Source organism: Camellia sinensis, chromosome 5, assembly GCF_055761805.1.
Source record: "Camellia sinensis isolate YWXY chromosome 5, ASM5576180v1, whole genome shotgun sequence".
NCBI lineage: Eukaryota > Viridiplantae > Streptophyta > Magnoliopsida > Ericales > Theaceae > Camellia > Camellia sinensis.
The window spans coordinates 217,604,845-217,623,814 of NC_138965.1; the positions used below are offsets into that span (position 1 = coordinate 217,604,845).

General features: G+C 45.5%; 2 protein-coding genes across 2 annotated transcripts; one reads left to right on the forward strand and one right to left on the reverse strand.

Annotated features, from left to right (window-relative positions):
• Positions 1–809: 809 nt before the first annotated feature.
• Positions 810–4,760, reverse strand: LOC114293751 (uncharacterized). Its single transcript, XM_028237873.2, has 2 exons — positions 3,955–4,760; positions 810–1,224 (listed from the first exon to the last, which is right to left on the reverse strand). The coding sequence occupies exons 1-2, from the start codon at positions 4,337–4,339 to the stop codon at positions 1,208–1,210; spliced, it is 402 nt and encodes a 133-aa protein (XP_028093674.1). The 5' UTR covers positions 4,340–4,760; the 3' UTR covers positions 810–1,207.
• Positions 4,761–10,782: 6,022 nt separating this feature from the next.
• Positions 10,783–13,310, forward strand: LOC145792093 (uncharacterized). Its single transcript, XM_082872583.1, has 2 exons — positions 10,783–11,280; positions 13,305–13,310. Exons 1-2 carry the CDS (start codon positions 10,783–10,785, stop codon positions 13,308–13,310), a joined length of 504 nt encoding a protein of 167 aa, XP_082728709.1.
• Positions 13,311–18,970: the final 5,660 nt, after the last annotated feature.

The following is an 18,970-nucleotide window of genomic DNA, read 5'->3' on the forward strand; positions in this document are numbered from 1 at the left end:
GTTCAAGGAGGGGTTATATTACAAGTTATCCATTTTAGGAAAGATTATATAGTACATCTAGCTAATAATTTAGCACTCCTAAACCATCCCTAATGATGTGATATTAAAGTTAGATATCATATGATGAAATGTTCGACAAATTAAAATTTAACACTTGTCAAACACAGCACTAAGGGTAATTTTTAAGAATAATAAATTACGATCATACTTCATATGTGGTGTATCACTTTAATAATAAAAAGTCATTTTGTTTTGTTTTTATTTTTTTGAGGGTCATATTTTCATGTACATTTGGACCTAATTGATGGGCAAATGGAGCCGGAGTTATATGACAGACGCAGAGGCAGGAGAGGGCCTGGCCTTCTAAGGCTGTGATGGTGGTCCAAGCACAATCTTTGGCCACCGACCCCAATCTCTGTCTCTCTCTACCACACGATCAATTCTGGTTTTGATACATGGTGGAGAGGAGGTATACAACAGAGGCTAGAGAGATTCAAGAACAGATAATACTGGGGCCTGACAGTGTGACAACAGTCGTGTCCCCAATTTCCCCTGCTACAACCCTGTCCCTACTAGCCAAGTGGAGCTGACTAATGGCTAGAGAACATAATATACATTCGGAAGTGTAATAGATCCAAAGCACCATAGCTCAGGGTTTCAATGTTTCAACAAACAAGATGGCCAAAATACTTTCTTCTAAAATTGACCAAACACAATGAGAATGTTTGATAAAGAAAGCAAAATGCCATGAAAAGAACTAAAAAACCAGACGCAGTTGGTACCTTCAACCTCAGCTGACAAAAACCACCTGACAAAACAACAAAGACATTGAAATGCCCGATGGCGAAGATTTTACACAATTCTAAAAAGCACAAAATCAATAACAGAGTGAATTAAGACAAAAATAGAACAAGTAGAAACAGAGTGCAATCTATCTGTTCCCCCCTATGTAATTACTAATCAAGACATTACTTCTTAGAAACCTTCAACAGTACACTATTCTACTTAACAAAAAAGCCATATCCACAAGCTTAAGTAATTCTTAAAAAAAAATTAAAAAAAATCAACAGTTTCTCCTGTATTCTCCAAGAAGCCCGGAAAATGTTCTTTTCCCTTCTACATTGCTAAAGGCAGCACCCCACCCAGAAAAAGAACGATAGTGCTACTGAATCCTCCAACGTGTGCTCTAACCAACTCTGAACGACCATCACAAGAGTTTCCATGCTGCAGCATTGAGAAATTAAAAAGAAATTTAAAAAAAAGAAAAGAAGGAATCCTCTTGACAGAAAAACACAGTGGATAATGCATAGAAGAAGTTGAATAACTGATTTAACCAACTTGAAAACATGCAGTGTTTATTTTTAGTGCATGTGAATTATAAAGCCACAGCCCCAAGGGAAAAAATGGTATGCAATAGTTTTGGAGAAATGACAATGAAAAAACTGACTGGAGCAAAGCTTACAGAAAAGGGTCCTCAGAACCATTTCATCATACATATACATGCTAAGAAGGTAACCCTTCAGTGATGAATAGAAAATTGAATTTATGTAAAAACTAAAAAGTTTGGAATATTTTTTTTATCATTTCATCCTGTTAAAACTTTATATCACTTAACCAAAAAAAAAAGAAAAGAAAAAAATAATTAATGTAATCATTTCCTAAACAAGTCAAATAACACGCCCAAGTTCAGTAAGCTCAAAAATGTTAACAAGCAAAGTAACGCTTAAACTTCAGCAAAGTTCGAATCAAACTATTCAGATTTGGCTTGAGAACTGAGGCACCCCTCTCTCAGCTTGGTCTGAGCTTTGATAGACCTAATCAAATTTTGATTCATGAGGGTGTGACTGAGGTACCTGTTTTCATATGAGTAGATCTGAAAAGCTTGTTTAAAACAGACTCCCTTCAAGATGAAAACAAAACAAGCACCTCACTTCTAAAAGGTATGACAATTGATTAAAACTTGCATAATGCATGGATCTGTTCTGTGAAACAATGATAACATTGCAAATAACCAAATCAAACCAAACTAAGCCTAGTGTCCCAATCTAGTGGGGTCTGCTAACGAGACCATTGTGAATATAGAGTAAAATCAATCAAGTTCCAACTGTGGCATTCCAAAGAGCTCATTTGAACCCATGAGTACTTGTTACCCCACCAGCTCTAACCACTAGAGTTGGAAGCTTTTGAAGAACTTTGATGTCTTTCCACTATAAGTTCGTAAACCCAGGATTTGCAAATTGAATGGAGGATTTACATAAACACTCAAAAACTAGTTAACAGGCTAAGATTTTGGATGAGGCATATTAAAACCATTTATCCATTGTTCTTTAAACAAGCCTCAAATTTTCCATCCCTCACTCTCAGCATAAATCATGCCATCAGAGAAATTTTTATTTTTTTCTTTCCACTTTTTAACGAACCACAAATTTCAGTCTCCAAACCACTTTTTATCCTTCATCAAGTCTTTTGCATTCCAAAACCTCAAATTGACCTCAAAACATAAATCCCTATTGTCAGAAACATCAACCACGTAAAGTAGCCCACCACATTGTTCAAAAATAAGATGCAAAGTGCAAACAGATGTAAATCACTAGCAATAAACTGATGAACTTTCAAGAAAACAAAGAGAAACAGAAACAAGAAACCAACTAAACTCAAGTGTTCAATTCAAAATGGCAAGGGCAGGGTCAATAGAAACTCAGTTCATAACTCACATAGCTTCCCAGCTTAAGATAAAGAGGAGCCACTCAACAATTTTTAGACACCAATGAAGGCAGGTGTAAAAATAATAGAGAACGTATTGTTACTGCAGACATTTATATACCTTAAATAGGAAAGCCACTTAAAGACTAAATTTCATCTGTAGGGCCACTACCAACAATCTACCATCATAATCCACAAACTTGTCAACAGAGCAACCTACTCTTTGACACTTACCAGTTACCAGCAAATTTTGAGCAAATTTTCTGGATGTTTGAGAGCTAAAAATACAAGAAAAAGAAACTATTGTCCCAAAAATTACTAAATGAAAAACATATTTTGATCATAATTCAGCTGTGCCCACAAGAAGAAAGAGGAGGAATGGGAAGACAACAGAAAAATTTGCTGAAGAATTGTGTGGCAGAATTGGTTTCCTTTGATTCCATAAAGGAGAAATAAAAAAAAGGTTTCAAGTGAAAAGAAGGAAACAAAAAACCTTGTTTGGTTTCATTTCTCACTTTTTTCTCCATACATAAACAAACGCCAAAGAGACAACATCAAAGATGTGGGACAAAAGTGATTACTATTAGGACGGGCAAAACTTTTAGCATTTAAAGGGAAGCCTACCCAATGGGCAGACATGCAGCACTTCGCAATGCTGCCCATACAATACCGACAGATGGAATTGATTACTCCTCCCTTCATTTGGCCTGCCCATACAAGTGGCATCTCAACTACAAGGTGGATTGCTGCCCCATAAACCAACAGAAGACAATATATTCCTTTTCTAGACCTGTATGCCCAACCAAATCGAACAAATAAAGCTCAATAACCAATATTTTTGTTTTCCCCATAAATGTATGCATTAAACTACCTATCATCAATATTTGTCTTAAGCCAACCTAACAAAATTTTGTTTTGAGTACATAAAATTAATGAGAGAGACTCATTTTGATGTCCTGCCAGCCATAGATTCGGCAATTTAGTTCGACACATACCACAAAACTAGTGGGATTTTGGTCAAGTTACCCACAAATTAACTACCTTGCACATGTTAACATATTTAATTGCCAGATTGATTACAAAAAGCACCAAACACTAAGACAATCATAAAAACAAATCCATGTAACCATCAAGACTTGATATAGAAACAATTTCAATCAATACAAAAGCTGTAAAGACAAACCAAATTGATAACTCTAGATCTCCAAGATCGATATAAATAGAATCAATCTCAAAGGCAATAAGTCTAACCTGGAACCTCTTTCCTCGGCGGTGACATGGTGTGACAAAGAATCGCGCGTCCCAGCATCGACAAAGTGGACACAATCCCAACCACATAGAGGAACATTACCAATCCAATAACCCAAGGCATCAACATGAATCCAATAAAAAACGTAACCGAGCCACAGAGCATCAAAGCCAGCGAAATCCCTAACAGCAACGACGCAAATCCCGCCGGGGACATCGACTGCGCCGGCGGCAATGGTCGCCTCGAGGAAGACACCGGCGGCGGCGTATGAATCGCCGGAGAGTGATCGGAAAACTGAATCGGCGTAGGAGGAGATCGAAGAATGTTGAGAATCATAACAGAGAGCTCGTAAAAGAGCTTGGAATGTTGATCTTGTCTTCTCATCATCTTTTCCCGAGAAAATTAAAAAGAAAAACGGTGATGACAGATAGTAATACAATGCCTAGAAAATCAGAGAAAATTTTAGAATTGCTAAAAACGAGGCAAATGGATAAACTCTGAGAGAAGAGTCGGATATTATCTCTCAAATCGTTATCGTTTGGTTATTTGATTGGGGAGTGCTTTTAACTTTTTTTAATACATGTGGAGAGTTCTGATAGGTAACGGTTTGTTTGTTTCTCAGGAAAGACAGGTAAAGGAGAGAGAAAGTGGAAGGAGATGCGGCGGTGCTGTTCCGATCAGAGAGAGAGAGAGAGGGGTAAATAACATATAAATTTTCTATGGAGTGTGTTTGGATTGACAGAAACATTTATGACGCAGTCGGCACAGCCATGTCTGGATGAATGAGTTTGGTGGCTTTATCTTTAGAAGATTGGGGGGCCTCATCGTCGGTTGTTGGATTATTAGGCTGACACGTCTTGGGGGCGCGTGTGTGACACGTAAGTATGATCATGAGGTACGTGGTGGGCCCAGATGACGTGGGACCTTATCCACTCGTTGACTACCATACTTGTCTGTTAAATATATTTATTTTATTATTATAATTGATTTGATATTTGTAAAAAAAAAATAATAATAATTATAATTTGGATCTGATATTTTAATTTATTTTATTTTTATTAATTATTACCCAATTTTAATTTTCCAAACAGAACCGTATTGTCTGATTAAAATAGGTGTATAATGTATTTATGAGGCATATGTAGAGAAAATTAATTTAAATAATAGGGCATACTATTGTTATGATTATTTTAAGAAATAACAAAATAAATGTCACCAATAAAAATATGTGAAATATTTATTTTAAAATCATTTTAATTATTTAGCTGTTGAACAATGATTCGTTTGAAGGGATGGGGGGAAACAAATTATTGAATGTCATTTGCACATTACACCCAATCATCATTTGTCATTCTTGCATTGATGCTATTTAAAAGTATCTCAAATTACTAAATAACTTCCCAAATATAAGAGGGGTTGGAATTAGCCCATATTTTAATTTTTGATGCGTAGGATTTCTTTTTCTGTATTTATTTAAGTTGATTAAATTATTAGTAGAAGAACAGTAAAACAAAATTTTATTCCACCCCTATAATAATACCATGTCATATGTGTCTATCTAATAATATGGTATAGATGATTTTTTTGGAAAAGAATTAGAGATAAAGTAATTCATCATTGAATATTATTAGTTATTGGACAAATACATAAATCATGGCGAATTCTGAAACTACGTATTATTTTTTGTTGGAATGAAGAGGGTTATGAATTTTTTTATTTTATTTTTAAATTCCTTCTCTTCCTAAATTAATTTATTCGCAATCATTAATTGTAACTTAAGTCAAAATTTTGACTTATTTATTTATTTTTTATTTTTTATCTTTTATTTTGCCCCTTTCAAAATTCTCAACAAAGAGAAATTATTCCATGCACATAAGGCACTGCTATATCGTGTTCCGGGAAGATTGTTGTTGATGGAGAAAACGGGCTACGATTGTGTTATGGATGGAAAGACTGGCACCATATTTGATGATTGAAGTGTGATATAGGTAACATGGTGTCCGATAACATAGAACAAAATTTTAATTCATTAATGATATCACGGCATAATCAGCATGTAATATTATTATTTAATAACAAATTATTATATATGTATAATTAATTTCATTTGTATTATGTATATACAGCGGTTATATAATTATAATTGACACGGATAGGCCCACAAGGCATACGGCCCACAGTAAACCACCCCAAACCCATTGCTTGGGACCAATGGCATAACCCGGTTGGCAAAGCCCAGGACAGCTGGAGGCCATCTAGACATGGAGGGCCAATGGCATTTGGGCACATGACATGTGGGACACGGGCCACATCAGCAGACAAAGATCTGCAGAGTTATTATCACAACACATCACCATTAATGCATCCCATCACAGCATTTATTACGACAACACCCCCCCGCCGGAACAGAGCCCCATCACCCTAAACAAGGTAAGCTACGGCACAGGCTTTCGGCGAAAGGAAGCACGTCACAAGAGACAGGGAAATGATGACCAAAGGATATAAGCAAGGATAGAAAGACAAGAATAAGGTTAAGTTATCTCTCTCTTGATCCCTCTCTCCATATTCCCTACTTCTTCCTCTACTAATTCTCACGCCGGAGGGTTCACTGGGGGACTGCCCCGTTCCCCTTTGGGCTTGCATGCAGGTCATTTGACGGAATCATCACCCCGAACCGGAACCTGAAGAGCCTGGACCAGTCCGACCCATTCACCCGGGAAGAAGAACGTTATCAGTTGGCGCCGTCTGTGGGAAGTTAGTGGTTTATCCGTGCGTTAGTTGTGTTCACTACCGCCGGAGCCCTCCCTTCTCACCATCACCTTTCCCTCTTGCCCGTCCAGGTGTATGGTCACGACTAGGTCCATGGCTTCTCACCACAACGCCGCCGATCACCAAACAGATCCTTCCCACCCAACCAACCCACCACAATACATCATCGAGCTCACCAACAGCATTAACCGCATGGCCGAGCAAAACCAGGCCCTGATCAATGCGTTACTCCAAAGAAACCCCCCCGTTCCACCTCCAAATATCCCACCCAACCAAGGAACAACCCCAGGCCATACTGCTCCACAACCCCCTCCGCCTAACCCAGAAGGTTCGCAGCCCCTTCCTCCCCAACATGAAAACCTACCACCCCCACCTCCACGCCCGCCAGTCGCAGCACTGGCTCCTGAGGGGGAAGCTAGCAGTGTCCAGCCTCCATTGACCGACCATGGCGACAACATTCCCCTCTGGGACGCTGAAATCCGAGCTATGAAACTCCAACTACAAGGGGTCATGCAGAACATTCAGCACAAGCCCTCAGTCACCACCAACTCGCTTTTTGTTGCCTCCATCCGCGACAAACCATTGCCTGCCAAGTTCAAAATGCCTACTGTTGACTCCTTCGATGGCACGACGGACCCAGTCGACCATCTGGAAACCTACCGCACCCTCATGATCCTCCATGCCTTCCTTGACGAGATCATGTGCCGAGCTTTCCCAGTGACACTGAAGGGATCAGCTCGGCTGTGGTTTAGCCAACTATCGGCGGACTCCGTCTCCACTTTTCAACACCTCAGTGACTCCTTCCTGAGCCACTTTATTGGAGCCCAGCGTCAGAGACGCCCAGCCACCCAGCTCCTTAACATTCGTCAGACCGAGGGGGAGTCGCTCCGCAGCTTTGTCACCCGGTTCAACACCGAAGCCCTTCAAGTAGCGGAGAATGACGACAAGGTCATCCTCACCGCTTTCATGGCCGGCCTGCGGTCGTCTGATTTCCTTTTCTCCCTCTCCAAAAACCCTCCAACCACCATGGCAGCTCTACTATCCAAAGCCCAGAAATACATGAATGCTGAAGATTCCCTGGCCGCTCGGCAAGAGCCAACCCCTAAAAATCCGACCCCCAGAGAAAAGAGGAAAGACTCCGAGCCCAGAACCGCCCAGTATAATAGCCAAACACCCCACTATAATAACCGACCCCCCCGAACCGACCGGTCGACTCCGACCAGACCGCCCGGTCGGTTTGAGCGGTACACACCTCTCAACTCCCCCATGGAGCACGTCCTCAATCAAATCCAGCGGGACTACCCCCTCAAGTGGCCCCTACCGTCCTGAAACCCTTCCACCCGAAGAGATCAGTCCAAATACTGCCGCTTCCACCAAGACCATGGCCATACCATCGACGAGTGCATCAACCTCAAAGACCAGGTCGAGACCTTCATCCGCCAGGGCCGCCTCAGCCGATTCACAGACCCCCGCCCCGCACAGAGGCAAAGAACTGACCTTCCCAGGAACAATCGCCGACGCACACCACCCCGCAATCAAGCCCCACCAAACGAAGGCCACGATCGCCCGCCACCACAGCCTCGGCCTCCGGGCAATCCCCCTCCACCAGTCGGAGAAATCAGAGTCATTTCGGGAGGCCTTGCTTGCGGGGGGCCATCCCGCTCGGCTCAGAAGGCAGAACTCAGAAAAATCAAGCAAGGCTCAGACAAAGTAGTGGCGACGGTGGACCGACCTCCCAAACAGTCAAAACAATGGATCGAACCCATCACCTTCACCGACACCGACTGTGCAGGAGTCCGTTACCCACATGATGACCCCCTTGTCATTTCCGCCATCCTCTCCAACTACAAGGTCAGACGAGTCCTCATAGACAACGGCAGCTCTTCAGACATCATCTTCCTCAATTGCTTCCGCCAACTCAAGATCGGGGAGGAGAGCTTGTCCCCTCTCCAAACCCCTCTGGTCGGCTTCACCGGCGACCGAGTGACCTCCATCGGCTCCATCGATTTGTCTATCACCATCGGCGAGCACCCGCGGCAGACCACTAAGTTGCTCACCTTCCTTGTGGTCGACTGCCCCTCCGCTTACAACATTATCCTTGGCCGCATAGCCCTAAATGCCTTTCAAGCCATCACATCCACATATCATCTGGCCATGAAATTTCCTACCGATCTCGGTGTCGGAACTGTCAAAGGAGAACAAACCGTGGCCAGGGAGTGTTATGTCGCCTCACTCAAGGAAGTCAAGCTAAAAGAGGCCATGATCATCGAAGGGCTTGACGTCCGAGACGAGGACGAGCTGGTCAGAGGTGAACCTGTAGAGGAACTTGTTGAAGTCAACATTGATCCCACCAACCCAATCAGAACCGCCAAGATCGGCAGTCAATTACCCGCCCAAGCCAAGGCCGACCTTACTGCTCTCTTAACCGAGCACAAAGACGTATTTGCCTGGACCCATTATGATATTCCAGGCATCGACCCCTCCTTCATAACCCATCGCCTCAGCATCGAACCCCACTTTCGACCCCACTGCCAGAAGCAATGCATTTTCCATCCGGAGCGCAACACCCTTATAGCCGCCAAAGTTGACAAACTCCTCGAGGCCCAATTCATCAAAAATGTGGACTATCCTAGGTGGTTGTCCAATGTGGTCCTCGTCCGCAAACACAATGGCAAATGGCGGCTCTGTGTCGACTACTCTGATCTGAACCGAGCTTGTCCCAAAGACAGCTACCCCCTTCCTCGCATAGATCTGCTGGTCGACGCCATAGCCGGCCATCAAATGCTCAGCTTCATAGATGCCTTCTCTCGGTACAACCAAATCCTGATGCACACATCTGACCAGGAGCACACATCATTTATTACCGACCGAGGTACCTACCACTACTGTGTAATGCCATTCGGACTGAAGAATGCTGGGGCCACTTATCAGCGGCTGGTTAACACTGTTTTTCATCACCAAATAGGCCGGAATATGGAAGTCTACGTCGACGACATGCTAGTCAAAAGCAAATACTCCTCCGATCACCTTACTGATTTACGTGAGACCTTCGCCACCTTGCGCAAGTACCAGATGAAGCTCAACCCAGAGAAGTGCGCCTTCGGCGTAGGGTCTGGCAAATTTTTGGGCTTTAGGGTCAGCCAGCGCAGCATCGAAGCTAACCCTGAGAAGATCAAGGCCTTAGTTGAGATGCAGTCGCCTAAGACGGTCAAAGAGGTTCAGAGACTCACCGGCCGAGTGACAGTCCTCAACCGCTTCATCTCCCGTGCGACAGATAAGTGCTTGCCCTTCTTCAAAGTTCTTCGGCAGACTTTTGAATGGACAACTGAATCCGAAGAGGCCTTCCAACAGTTAAAGCAATGCATGGCCAACCCCCCCTTCTCTCCCAAGCTATCACGGGCGAACTCCTCTTCCTCTACCTAGCAGTATCGGGAACCGCAGTCAGCGCAGCTCTCCTCAGAGAAGATGGCTCAATCCAACGCCCGGTCTATTACATCAGTCGGGCTCTCAGGGGCGCGGAGCAGAACTACCCCCTGCTGGAAAAACTGTCCCTGGCCCTGGTCATTGCCTCCAGACGACTCCGCCCATACTTCCAAGCCCACTCCATAGTGGTCCTCACCGACCAGCCCCTGAAGAAGGTCATGCAGCAACCAGAACTCTCAGGTAGATTGATGCAGTGGTCCGTAGAACTTAGCCAGTTCGACATCTCTTACCGCCCTCGGACAGCAATCAAAGGGCAAGCTGTAGCTGATTTCATCATGGAGTTCACCAAGCCGACCCCGACCACTGCACCCCCGCTCCTACCCACTCCAACAGAGCCAGAAGATCCCCATTCTTGGACTCTTAACGTTGACGGTTCGTCCCGAAGAGAAGGAAGCGGTGCTGGCCTCATCCTCACCTCCCCTGAGGGCGGCTACTTCAAATGTGCCCTCCGTTTCTTGTTTGAAGCAAGCAACAATGAAGCCGAGTACGAGGCATTAATAACAGGACTCCACCTTGCCAAGGACATAGGGGTCAGCCACCTCCGAGTATCCAGCGACTCCCAACTCGTCGTCGGTCAGATGACGGGGGACTTTGACGCCAAGGACGACACGATGCGAGCTTACAGAGATCTGGCACTCCCCCTTGCTCGCCTCTTCAATACTTTCCACATCAGGCACATTCCTCGGGGAGAAAACTCCAAAGCAGATGAGATGGCTCAGTTGGCCTCTGCTGACCACCCTACTCTCAGCCATGATGTCCGCGTCGAATATCTACACCACCCAGCCATCTCACCAGCTCTGCAAGCCGTACAATACATCCAAAATGAACCCATCCCTTGGGCATCCGACATTCTCCTATTCTTGACCACAGGAGCCCTCCCAGATGACCAGCAGCAGGCTGCCAAAGTCCGATCCCGAGCGTCCAATTACGTCATTCTGGACGGTATATTGTACAAGCGCGGTTTCTCCCAGCCGTATCTACGGTGCCTCAACCCCGCCCAAGCAACTTATGTAATGCAGGAGATCCATGAAGGAATTTGTGGTAATCACTCAGGTGGCAGGTCCCTTGCCCATAAGGTACTCCGTACGGGGTATTTTTGGCCAACTCTTCATCAGGATGCGACCGACTTCGTACTCAAATGCGACAAATGTCAACGCTTTGCCAACATCCCCCATGCCCCCCCTACAGAGCTAATCACACTCTACAGCCCCTATCCGTTTGCCAAGTGGGGGATCGACCTGGTTGGTCCACTTCCCACCGGTCGAGGCCAGACCAAGTTCACGATTGTTGCCATTGATTACTTTACCAAGTGGGTCGAGGCTGAACCCCTTGCCACAATCACCGAGCGGAACACCACCAGGTTTATCTGGCAATCGATCATTTGTCGATTTGGCATCCCTCAGGCCATCATCTCGGACAATGGCAAACAATTCGATAACGCAAAGTACAGAAAATTTTGTGCCGACCTCCAGATTCAACCATGTTTCTCCTCCCCCGGTCACCCTCAAGCAAACGACCAAGTTGAGGTCACCAACCGTTCCCTCCTGAAAATCATCAAAACCAAGCTCGAAGCTGCTAAAGGCCTTTGGGCCGAGGAACTACCAAACGTACTCTGGGCTTACCGAACCACTGCTCGCACTCCTACTGGAGAAACCCCTTTTCGCTTAACATATGGCGCTGAGGCAGTTATTCCGGTAGAAGTCGGTTTGCCTACCCCCAGGGTTTTACATCCGGACCTGGCCGCAGCCGAAGAACTCCATCGGACAGACTTGGACCTCGTCGAAGAGCTCAGAGAGACCGCTGCTGTCAGATTGGCTTCATACCAACAAAAAATAAGAACACACTACAACCGCCGAGTCCGACCACGAGAGTTCTCCGTAGGGGACCTTGTCTTACGAGAAGTGACTCCTGCCACAAAGAATCCAACCGAGGGCAAACTGACAGCCAAATGGGAGGGGCCCTACGTTGTGAAAACCCGACCACGACCAGGCACTTACTGACTTCAAGACATGGAAGGCCGAGACCTGCCCCATCCCCGGAATGCGGAACATTTGAAGCGTTACTATCAATAATTCGTACTTTTGTATTGACAATATCGTTGTATTTCCCTTTTTATACATAATGCAAACTCCGCCTGGTCATTTCGGTTTTCATAATTCAACTGTCTCTATGTCGCTCCCATAACTTTTTCACTTGCAGCATTTCAAAAGCCTCGGCCAGACCGAGCACTTTAAAAGTCTCGGCCAGACCGAGCACTTCAAAAGCCTCGGCCAGACCGAGCACTTCAAAAGCCTCGGCCAGACCGAGCACTTCAAAGCCTCAGCCAGACTGAGCACTTCAAAAGCCTCGGCCAGACCGAGCACTTCAAAGCCTCGGCCAGACCGAGCACTTCAAAAGCCTCGGCCAGACTGAGCACTTCAAAAAGCCTCGGCCAGACCGAGCACTTCAAAAGCCTCGGAAGACCGAGCACTTCAAAGCCTCAGCTAGACGGAGCACTTCAAAAGCCTCGGCCAGACCGAGCACTTCAAAAGCCTCGGCCAGACCGAGCACTTCAAAGCCTCAGCCAGACTGAGCACTTCAAAAGCCTCGACCAGACCGAGCACTTCAAAGCCTCGGCCAGACCGAGCACTTCAAAGCCTCAGCCAGACTGAGCACTTCAAAAGCCTCGGCCAGACCGAGCACTTCAAAGCCTCGGAAGACCGAGCACTTCAAAGGCCTCAGCCAGACTGAGCACTTCAAAGTCTCGGCAGACCGAGCACTTCAAAGACCTCAGCCAGACCGAGCATTTCAACAGCCTCAGCCTGACTGAGCACTTCAACGCCAAGCAGAACCACATTTTCAACACTTAGTCACATTCTGAAGCTTTTTCACAGTTCCAGGACCACGTCTTTACCTAGTTAAATTCTCCACATACTCTCACGTATTACATTTACTGATCAGATTATTTGCCAACTATTTAGTTACAATTTACAACCTGCCTCTTACTCCAATTTTTCCATTATCTTTTCAATTTTCATACAACTCCAATCGCACTCCGCAGGGAGGAACTTTTAACTTTCACGTTGCACGATATTTTTATTGACCCAATCTTTATGACCAGTTTTAATCACAACATTTCATTCATGCTGGCAACATAAGCAAAATACACAAAATTCAACTGGCTATACATTCATCCATTACAATTAAATAATCTTTGTACACAACTTCATTACAGTTAAATTCTCCATACCTTCATTCACTCACTCATTCCTTTACAATGTGTTTACAAGTAAAAAAAAAAAAAAACAAACGCAGAGCACGCCCAGTTTTTCTTCTCCTTGGCTACTCCTCCTCGCTAGATACCAGATCCTCTTCTTCAACGCCTTCGTCCAGGGGGGTCTGGGCCACATCATCTTCGCCTATTGTCACACTACTAAGGTCCAAGTGTGGGAACAGCTCTTCAGCTCTGCGCTTGAACATTTTCCAACCGCTGTCCCAGAACTCGGCCATTTCGTGCTTATAGAAGTCTGACTGCAGGAAGCTTTCAATCACCTCTGCCTCTGTCCTACCTCCAGCAGTCTTCTTTGATGGGCCCACCCCCCCAGACTCTTGACCAGCCAGACTCCTGGCAACAGCAGCATCCACCACCATCTGAAATTCGGGGGACCCTTTATATTGCTCCACTGCTGCGACGCATAGATCAGGGTAGGCCGCCTTTTCAGACGCCGCCTTCGCCCTCTCCTCGTCCAGCTCCCTTTGCAGGGCCCCCCTTTCAGCAGCCGCCGTCGCCCTCTCCTCTTCCACCCCCTTCCTCAGACTCTCCAGCTCCGCCGCCGCCTTCGCCTTCTCCATCTCTCACTCCCTCAGAAGCCTCCCCTTCTCCTCCTCTACTCTAGCACGCTCCTCCCCCAACTCCTTCAACAGATCTCCAATTCTGAAGTCCGCTTCATCCTTTTGCCTAACCAGCTTTTCATTGCTGGTCATGGCCTCTTCATGCCGCTCGATTGCCACGGCGCAGGCCCTCTCAGACTCTTCTAACTTTTTCTGTTCACCAGCCAGTTGGAACTCAAGCGACACAACCTTACGGCGTGTGTCCTCTAGTTCCAACTTGACTGCTGGCAGATCGGCGTGGGCAATCTTCCAGTCGGCACTGTCCTTCCTTAATTTGGCCAACTGGGCCCTGGCCTCCTCAGCCTTCAACTTGGCAGCCCCAGCCTTCCTAAGAAGGGCCCCCGCCAAGGTAGTTACCTCAATTTGGGCGGAGCATAACCCCCTCAGCAGGTCGGCCTCATTATACCCAGATGCCGCGCGCAGAGCTCCCTCCTCCACAATCTTCACCAGGCGGTCTGCCCCCACCCTGGCTGGGCCTTCTTCTCCCTCCAACCTTCCAGGTTCCGCGCGCGCATGATAAATCGCCGTAGCCAGACGAACCCCTCCTTCCTGGGGGTCAGGCCTCTTCTGGACCTGTTCCCCTCCGCTCGGCGCCGCCTCACTCACCCCAGCCTCCACTTGCACTGGTGGAGCAATCTCTACAACCTCCACCGTTGGGATGATCTCCACCACCTCTGGGGCGTCCTTTGCCACAGGGACCTCCACCTCCGTTGGGGCCACCTTCGCCCTCTTGGCCCCAGACTCCTCTGCAGCTTCCTCTGGGGCACTCCTCTTCTTCTTCTTCTTCTTTTTCAGAGGCTCCACCCCCTTTCTGGCCTTTTCTTTTACAGGGTCTACAGGCGGCGGCCGCGGCTCAAAGCTACTTAAGTCTTTTTTCCCCAACGGCCTGGGGCGCGGTCGGATCCTCTCCCGCGCGATCGGTTGAGGCTCTGCGCCTCCATCAACTTTGCGGCCTTGGCCATAACGGCTCGATCCTCTACCTCCTGCGCCCTTCTCCTCTCCTCCAACTCCGCCCGGCCGAGGTCTCCACCTTTCGGCTGCGGTCCCAGCCCCGCCTCAAACAGTGCAGACGGCTGGACAAGATCGCCCCATTTGGCATTCTCTCTCTCTTTCCACTCCTTCACTCTCTTCACCCTCTCTTCCGCCACCACCCCCAGTCTCGACTCCATCGACCGGGTTGGCACCTTCCAGATGGTGCGTACCCCCATCCCCCCATTAACTGCCACGAAGAACCACCGTGGCCGCCACCCCTTGATTGACGTAGGCAGCCCTGCCACCAATCCCCTCCCCATCACCGCCTGTAGGGTGACCCAAGTTTCTTGCTACCCCGATGCCTTGTAACATGAGAAGAACTCGTCTATCGTCATGGCCTCCCCCCCATTCGCCTTAGGCCATGCACTCGCACAGGCCAGCAGAATCTTCCACGCATTGGGCATCAATTGCCCCGGCGCTACCTCCAGGCGATTTAGCACGTCAACCACCACTTGAGGCAGTGGCAGCCTCAGCCCCCCTTTTAGCGCCTCCTCGTACAGGGAAAACTCCCCTGGCCTCACAGTAGACGGCCTTTCCCTTGATGTTGGCAGCCGTAACTCTACCTCCGCCGGAATCTGGTACCGTCCCCTAATCACCTCCAAATCCGCCGCCGTGAGTGTGGATCTATCCGCCTTAGTGTGCCACTGATCTGGCTCTACCTGGCTTAGTGGCTGTGGCGCCAATACCAGGACCGACGCCTGCGATTCTCCCACCGTTTCCCCCACCATTCGCACCTCCGTCCTGTATCGCGCTGCTAACTCCTCCGCATCATCATCCCCCAGCGGGTCCACCCTCATATTGTCTACTTCTTCTTGCGCCATTTCTAGGGTTTGCTTACAAAACACTTCTGACGCAGACGCAAGGAAGTTGAGAGGATGTTACACAAATATGTCGTACGCAGTGAAAGAATTAACACTTGGATATTTTGAGTTTTTGTAAAAAGGTAGGTGAAACGCATTATACTAAAAACCCACGGTTTTACCCGTATCCCATGGATCCACATTAATTTTCGCCCGTTTCAAAACCTTTCAAATCAACCGCCAAAATCGCCTTTTCAAAACCCCCCTCGTGACCTATCGTTTCATTTCCGCTCCAACGTTTCATTCCCCCCACGATATCGCCACGTGTATGGCCACGATGCACTGTCCCCTCCCCTTACCCTGTCCTTTCCATTTCACATCATCACATTTTTTAGCCCCGCGCCGTCGTGGTCGGCACGCCTCACGGTCGCCCCCTCCCACTTGGCCACCCTCGCGGTCGGCACGCCTCACGGTCGACCCCTCCCGCTCGGCCACCCTCGTGGTCGGCACGCCTTACGGTCGACCCCTCCAGCCCGGCCACCCTCGCGGTCGGCACGCCTCACGGTCAGCTTCTCCCGCTCAGTCACCTTTGCGGTCGGCACGGCTTCCAGTCGGCCTCTCCACTCGGTTCACACTTCTCTTCCTTATTACTATTCCCTTCGTTGGGCTAAAGCTGTACTCGGAAATGGGGGACTACTGACACGGATAGGCCCACAAGGCATACGGCCCACAGCAAACCACCCCAAACCCATCGCTTGGGACCAATGGCATAACCCGGTTGGCAAAGCCCAAGACAACTGGAGGCCATCTAGACATGGAGGGCCAATGGCATTTGGGCACATGGCAGGTGGGACACAGGCCACATCAGCAGACAAAGATCTGCAGAGTTATTATCACAACACATCACCATTAATGCATCCCATCACAACATTTATTACGACAACACCCCCCGCCGGAACAGAGCCCCATCACCCTGAACAAGGTAAGCTACGGCACAGGCTTTCGGCGAAAGGAAGCACGTCACAAGAGACAGGGAAATGATGACCAAAGGATATAAGCAAGGATAGAAAGACAAGAATAAGGTTAAGTTATCTCTCTCTTGATCCCTCTCTCCATATTCCCTACTTCTTCCTCTACTAATTCTCACGCCGGAGGGTTCACTGGGGGACTGCCCCGTTCCCCTTTGGGCTTGCATGCAGGTCATTTGACGGAATCATCACCCCGAACCGGAACCTGAAGAGCCTGGACTAGTCCGACCCATTCACCCGGGAAGAAGAACGTTATCAATAATAATGTTGGAATGAGTAGTTACATTTCAATTGTAAATTCATTTTCTTATATGTAAAATTTAATAGAGTTAATTATACCAAGATTCTTTTAATTATTAATAACTATTATTTTATTCCTTTCGTTTATCAATTCGTACCTATTAATTCCTTTTAACTATGAAAATTATACAAATGTATTCATTTTGGGAGTAATCCGAAGGGGGTAAAAGCGAGGGAATAAAAATATATGCATTTATAAATTAAGAAGTGAAGAAATAAGTAATAATCAGTTAATGCTGGTGTAAATAGCCCAATTTATAAGGTGATTCTGGGTAAGCCAATGATGGGTAGAGGATGCTCCGTCGTGCGCATTGAAAGAATAGAATAGGGAGAAATTCTACCATACATATTCTTCTTATATATATATTTTTAAATCATGATTGATTTTTTTTTTTTTAGTAATGATCATATTTTAATTATAATTCATGAGATCTTTAATTATGAGTGATATTATTAGCACTCAATCTATTATTTTGAACTCCTCATTTCTTTAGACCCCCACTTATAAGTTTTGAAATCATTAAAATTTCTTTTCTCATCTTAAATAATACTAAAATTATCATTGTAAAAATATTCTACCCATTCAATTGAATGCATACCCCGACATCCCAAAAAAACCTCTCTTCCAAAACCTTTAACAAAACCCACAAAGAAGAAAAAGAGCCAAGTGTAATTACTGTCTCTGTCGCCTCATTCTTTTCTTCAATTTAACTATTGTCACAGTTGGTATGCTCTCTCTCTCTCTATATATATATATATGCCGCTTCATCCTTTTCTTCAGTGATTAATGTTCAGTAACTTGTTTCCGAACAAATAATAAATGTTCGGTTACTGGTTCTCAAACAAATAAACAATGTTTGGCCCTATGTTTTAGAATTTCAATAATATGTTCGGGAGTTCAGTCCCGAAAAAATGACGAACACATTTTATTATTTTTGTCATTTTTTTAAAAAAAAACTTTTCTTTATAAAGTTAATCTCCTTTGAGCTAAAAACATCATCAAAGTTATGAACCTTCTCTGAACTTTTATTGTTGTACTCCTCTTGTCTCATAGAGTTGTAGTTGCTGAAAAAACTTTCACTCATTGTCATTGCTGGAAAAGTGTAGGTAATCAAATAGTTGCCATTGTTACTGTCGAAATATTGCCGTCAAAAGATTTTTAAGTTTTTGAGGGTAAGTAAGTTTTGAAGGTAGAATTTGGAGAAAATAGATGGGTGGTGATGGAGATTGATGCTCTTATAAACTTTAATTCATGATATAGTCGGTGTGTGGATTTAATTATGAGATAGGATGTTCCAAAATTAATAATATCATTTTTAATAATTTTATTTAAAGTTATTATTGTAATAAAAGAAGGCTAAAAATTGAGGGGTTCAAAATAATTCATAAAATATTAATAACAGCACTCTTAATTATACCTTATGTATTGTTTACTCATAACTTTTTTATTTTTGTAATTATGATTAAAAATGATAAAATTATTTTATTTTTTTCTTTAATTATAAAGTGTACATCATTGACTTTTCCATTATATATATAGTCTGTGTACCGTCCACCATGCTAGCGCTTCAGCGCGCAGACACTGCTAGCAATTTGTCTATCGTCTTCTTTCTCTGCTTTTTACTGCATGAATGAGGTGAAGGTAATTTCTTACCGCGAGGCATGAGATTTTCGTTAAAATTTTATGAGTTTTGCAATTCCTCCTTAATGAGAGATAAGAATCAAAAGTCCAATTA

Excerpts from the sequence above, each read along its gene's own strand:
- LOC114293751 (XM_028237873.2), bottom strand. The coding sequence starts at position 4,339 with ATGATGAGAAGACAAGATCAACATTCCAAGCTCTTTTACGAGCTCTCT.
- LOC145792093 (XM_082872583.1), top strand. The coding sequence starts at position 10,783 with ATGACGGGGGACTTTGACGCCAAGGACGACACGATGCGAGCTTACAGA.